General features: G+C 35.4%; 1 protein-coding gene across 1 annotated transcript; it reads right to left on the bottom strand.

Annotated features, from left to right (window-relative positions):
* Window positions 1-329: 329 nt before the first annotated feature.
* Window positions 330-1835, bottom strand: LOC111986049 (transcription factor bHLH94). The gene is made up of 3 exons (XM_024017688.2): window positions 1365-1835; window positions 809-1189; window positions 330-594 (listed from the first exon to the last, which is right to left on the bottom strand). The coding sequence occupies exons 1-3, from the start codon at window positions 1818-1820 to the stop codon at window positions 499-501; spliced, it is 933 nt and encodes a 310-aa protein (XP_023873456.2). The 5' UTR covers window positions 1821-1835; the 3' UTR covers window positions 330-498.
* Window positions 1836-2598: the final 763 nt, after the last annotated feature.

A 2598-nucleotide genomic window follows, 5' to 3' on the forward strand; every position in this document is an offset into this window, starting at 1 on the left:
TGATGGCTTAAAATTACATAGTGCAAGAAGAAAGATGTGAGAGAGGATGAGAGGAAGAAGATGACAATGTGGAGGAGAGTGGAGAGTTTTTTTTATTCATTTTTATTTTTTATTTTTTAATAAGAAGAGTTAATGCCTAAATTACTAATTTCTAGAGAGTAGTAATGACATTATTATGAGTATTTTTTTACTCTTAGATCTAATAGTAATCAGTGGTCTAAAAAATGTGTAACTTTTATGAAATTACACTAAGTATAATTTGAACTCATATATATATATATATATATATATATATATATAACACTTGAATGTTGCTTGCACGAGATGGCTTAGTTCTCACTTCTCACAGGCAACAAAATTGCTCAGATTAAGCAACTGCATGATACATATAATTCCTATAAAATATTGAAAAGCTTAAGTCTAGCCATACTCCAACCCTATAATCCAAATACAAGAAGCAGAAAACACTTTACAAAATACATAAGATTCTAGGGCTATTCAAGCAAATTGAACTTCCTTTTGGATCCAACCCATCATCTCATACACAGCAGCTGCAATCTCATTCACAGAGGTTAGCTTTGAATAATCTTCAACCTGTTTCAAACCCAGCACGACCCCACATTAATAATGGGTTTGAAATTTTTAACAAAATAAATGTATGAAAAGTTAATTTTAGTATCTCTATACATCAAAAGTCTTATACCTCATTGGATATCATGCTGTTTCTACATGAGGAGCACCTCGGTTTAAATCTCCATCTTTCACATAAATAAATAAAAAAATAAAAAAAAACCCTTCTCAAACTAACCTTAACACTGAAAGAGTAGAGGACCATATTATCCACAGTTGTGACATTAAGGTGAAGAACGATAAGGTGCAAGGATTGCAAGGCGGCCACCATTTTCAAGAGTTGCTTGGGATGTTTTCTTGATAGTATTTTGATATTGGCATGGCTTTCTACCATTGTCACTTCAATGTCTGCAATGGCTGATCGCTTCTCCATCATTGATTCACTGGATTCATTAGAACAGGTATACTGAGGCAAGGTAAAGAACCCAGAGAAGAGACCAGAGGACAAACTGTTGTCTAGTCGTTGCTTGATTCCTTTTTGGGCTTCCATGGACTGGAGGAGTTGCTCTAGCTCCTTCACAAAATTAATGGCTCCCCCTAGTATTGATGCCTGGTCACCCTTCTCAAATGTACACACACACACACACACAAATCAATTATAACAAATTTTATACTTTTCTCGATCTTTGAACAAAACCTAAAGTATCATGTTTCTTTTGCATTTAAAATTTTAAAAGTACTTTCAAAAAGCATGCTACTAATCAATTATCCAAGGAAATAGAAAGAATAGCTACCCTTTGCACATAAGAAGCAGGCATCATAGACTTAAGCACAGTGAGATAGTCGTTCATTTGCTTCCTTCTATTGCGTTCCACATCTATGTGAGTCATTCTCTGATTCTCCATTTCTTCCTTGTTCTTGGTTCTTCTGATGCGCCGTCTTTTTCGCCTGCCCATTGTTGCTGCTGCTGGAACTTCCTGAGCCAAGAATCCACGATCAGTGATCGTGCAATTATCTGGGGAGGCAGTGTTCGCGTCTCGCTCCTTTACACCTTGAACCATTGAAGAAGGTAAAGATTCCGAGTTTGCAATGGAGACTTGCTCTACATTATTGCCAAGTTTTTCAAAGTAGACTTTGTCTTCTTTAAGACCCAGGCCATAGCTCCAAGTTCCACCTGCTCCTAAAGCACAGATATCCCTGCAACCATTATTGAACGAGTCCTGTTGGAACACTACAGCTTCTAAAGTCATTCTCTCTCTCTCTGAGACTAGCTAGCTAGTCTAGTACTGATATATAAAATCAAGAGGGTGTTTCAAAAGTCTTAACAGAAAGCGAGAGGCTGAAATATAAGTGTTATAACCTATTAAATTTAAGCCAAATGTTAACAAAGTTAACAAGTACCGTGTGATGTTCGTTAAGATTAAAATAATATAAATTTAATAAGTGATCGTGCAATTATCTGGGGAGGCAGTGTTCGCGTCTCGCTCCTTTACACCTTGAACCATTGAAGAAGGTAAAGATTCCGAGTTTGCAATGGAGACTTGCTCTACATTATTGCCAAGTTTTTCAAAGTAGACTTTGTCTTCTTTAAGACCCAGGCCATAGCTCCAAGTTCCACCTGCTCCTAAAGCATAGATATCCCTGCAACCATTATTGAACGAGTCCTGTTGGAACACTACAGCTTCTAAAGTCATTCTCTCTCTCTCTCAGAGACTAGCTAGCTAGTCTAGTACTGATATATAAAATCAAGAGGGTGTTTCAAAAGTCTTAACAGAAAGCGAGAGGCTGAAATATAAGTGTTATAACCTATTAAATTTAAGCCAAATGTTAACAAAGTTAACAAGTACCGTGTGATGTTCGTTAAGATTAAAATAATATAAATTTAATGGAATAAAAAAATTAAATAAATAGAAAAAAAAAAGGTATAAAACTGAATAAAAAGTGTATAAAACTGACAGAACGCTGATATAAATACAATATCTTATATAAAATTTGGTGTTAATGATGCCGTTAACACAATTCAAAATT

Source organism: Quercus suber, unplaced genomic scaffold, assembly GCF_002906115.3.
Source record: "Quercus suber isolate HL8 unplaced genomic scaffold, Cork oak 2.0 scaffold_501, whole genome shotgun sequence".
NCBI classification, from domain to species: Eukaryota; Viridiplantae; Streptophyta; class Magnoliopsida; order Fagales; family Fagaceae; genus Quercus; species Quercus suber.

Bases quoted from the DNA above. Each gene is read 5' to 3' on its own strand.
- LOC111986049 (XM_024017688.2), bottom strand. From the start codon at position 1,820: ATGACTTTAGAAGCTGTAGTGTTCCAACAGGACTCGTTCAATAATGGT. The intron at 1,190-1,364 runs GTAGCTATTCTT...ACATTTGAGAAG, and splicing joins CTGCTTCTTATGTGCAAAGG to GGTGACCAGGCATCAATACT. The intron at 595-808 runs GTTAGTTTGAGA...GGTTTGAAACAG, and splicing joins TCTACTCTTTCAGTGTTAAG to GTTGAAGATTATTCAAAGCT.